The sequence below is a fragment of the Manihot esculenta genome, chromosome 1, assembly GCF_001659605.2.
Source record: "Manihot esculenta cultivar AM560-2 chromosome 1, M.esculenta_v8, whole genome shotgun sequence".
Taxonomy (NCBI): domain Eukaryota; kingdom Viridiplantae; phylum Streptophyta; class Magnoliopsida; order Malpighiales; family Euphorbiaceae; genus Manihot; species Manihot esculenta.
Genome location: NC_035161.2, coordinates 368,880 through 371,045, shown reverse-complemented (window position 1 = coordinate 371,045; position 2,166 = coordinate 368,880). Strand labels below are relative to the sequence as shown.

At 50.1% G+C, this 2,166-nt stretch overlaps 1 protein-coding gene across 1 annotated transcript; it reads left to right on the top strand.

Annotated features, from left to right (window-relative positions):
• Nucleotides 1-407: 407 nt before the first annotated feature.
• On the top strand, nt 408-1,845 carry LOC122721708. Its single transcript, XM_043950219.1, has 4 exons — nt 408-531; nt 616-706; nt 794-1,413; nt 1,835-1,845. Exons 1-4 carry the CDS (start codon nt 408-410, stop codon nt 1,843-1,845), a joined length of 846 nt encoding a protein of 281 aa, XP_043806154.1.
• The last annotated feature ends 321 nt before the right edge of the window (nt 1,846-2,166 follow it).

Sequence of the window (2,166 nt, the reverse complement as noted above, 5' to 3'; positions counted from 1 at the left end):
GAACTCGTCGATCCGCTAGATTGACTAGAGTCCCACGAGAAAGTGAGGATACAGCTGCTCGTCCTCCTGCTCTGCCAAGGGCAAGGACTCACAGGTCAAGCAGTGAGGGAACATCTAGAGACCCTAGAAGGTCTTCTGATGAGAGCAGAAGGGGATTGGATAGAGGAGGAAGTTCAGAGGAGATGAGGGAAGCCAGAGATGTTGATCAGGGAGAGGGTGGAAGTATGAGTATGGGGGTGTCTGCAGAAGGCATGGGGGAGTCCCTAGGAGGCGTCCAGGCCTCGGGGTATGGTTATCCACCCTATCCACAGGGTCCCGGGTATCCGATGGGAGGTACGTCGGATTACTCTACCTTTACCCCATATCCACCTTACATGCCTTATCCATCCTTTTACCCACCATACCAAATGTATCCACCTCCACCTCATCATCCAAGCACAGCATATCCAGAACCTAGAGAAACAGTACCACCACCACCAGCCCCAGCAGCCCCTGTTGCTGAAACACAGCAACCTAGTTCCTCAGGGGGAAGTAAGGTGAAGATGACAGAGTACTTGAAGTTAGATGCTCCTAAGTTCAACACGGGAGATGATCCCTTCGAGTATCTCAATGCAGTTAGAATGATCGCTAGTGAGCTGGGAGCAGATGATAACAGGGCAATTGAGATGGCAGGGTTCACCTTGAAGTGCAGGAAAGCTAGAGAGTGGTTCAAGAACTATGTGGACCCCAGGAGAGACGGTATGACTTGGGAAGAGTTCGCCAACGAATTTGCTGGGTGGGCTTTTCCTGACAGCTCTAGAGAAAGGAAGATGGTGGAATTTGAACGGTTGAGACAGGCAGAGGGAATGAGTGTAGATGAATACACTGACAAGTTTTTGGATTTGTTTCAATATGTAGGGCAAGCATATGATACAGAGAAGAAGAAAGCGAGGAGATACGCTATGAGACTACACCCTAAGTATTCTTCTTTGATCCTGGTAGCGGATAAAGAAAGTTTTCATTCGATTGTGGATGCAGCGAGAATGATGGAGGCTAGTGCCAGTTTTCAAGAGGCAGATAAGCCGCAGGTAGCCCAGTCCTCCGGTTCTAAAGCTCCGGGTGTAGCTAGTTCAGGGGATAAGAGAGGAGAGAAGGGTAAAGGAAGGAAGGGCAGATTCTGGAGCAGAATGAAATCCGGTTTAGGCATGGGTAGAAGCTCAGGTTTTAGCGCTGACAGACCAGTGTGCCCAAGCTGTGGAAAGCAACATGGAGGAGTTTGTTTGAAGGGGTCTACAGCCTATTACCGATGTGGACAAGAAGGGCATTTAGCAAGGCAGTGTCCTAACATGACCTCTGGGACATCATCACAGCAGGTGACTTCTGGGAGTGTGGCACAGCCAGCCGCTCCAGTTGTACCCCAGAGCAGCAGCAGAGGTAGAGGGAGAGGGTCAGCCTCTTCTTCAGCAGGTTCCCGAGGGACAGGACCGTCGGCCCCAGCACGGATTTTTACCCTGACACAGCACGAGGCAGACACGTCGAATACGGTGGTGTCAGGTAAACTCTTTATTGGGTGCTCAGAAGTGTATGCTTTGATGGACCCCGGTGCTTCTCACTCTTTTGTTGCTTTGAGAGCCGCAGAGAGATTGGGGTTGATAGTCTCCGAGTTAGAGTGTCCTCTTTGGGTTAGTGGACCCAAATGTGACCCATCATTGGCAGAGTCAGTCTGTCGGTTCAGTCCAGTATGTATTGAGGGTAGATACCTTCCAGCTGACCTTGTGGTTCTAGAGTTGACAGATTTTGATGTCATTCTAGGGATGGATTGGTTATCTACGTATGATGCTACCTTGAACTGCAGAGACAGGGTAGTCAGTCTCAGAGACCAGGATGGGTCAGAGTGTGTCTTCAGAGGAGACAGGAGGGGGATACCTAGGGGTTTGATATCAGCCCTTCAGGCTCATAGGATGTTAAGGAAAGGTTGTCAGGGGTTCATAGCACATGTGAGGGAGCTAGACAGTCAGAGTAGGGGACCATCCTCAGTACCAGTTGTTAGAGAATTCCTGGATGTGTTTCCAGAAGAGCTTCCAGGATTACCACCTGATAGGGAAATAGAGTTCGAGATAGAATTGATGCCTGGTACCAGACCGATCTCTATTCCTCCCTACAGAATGGCACCAGCTGAGCTAAGAG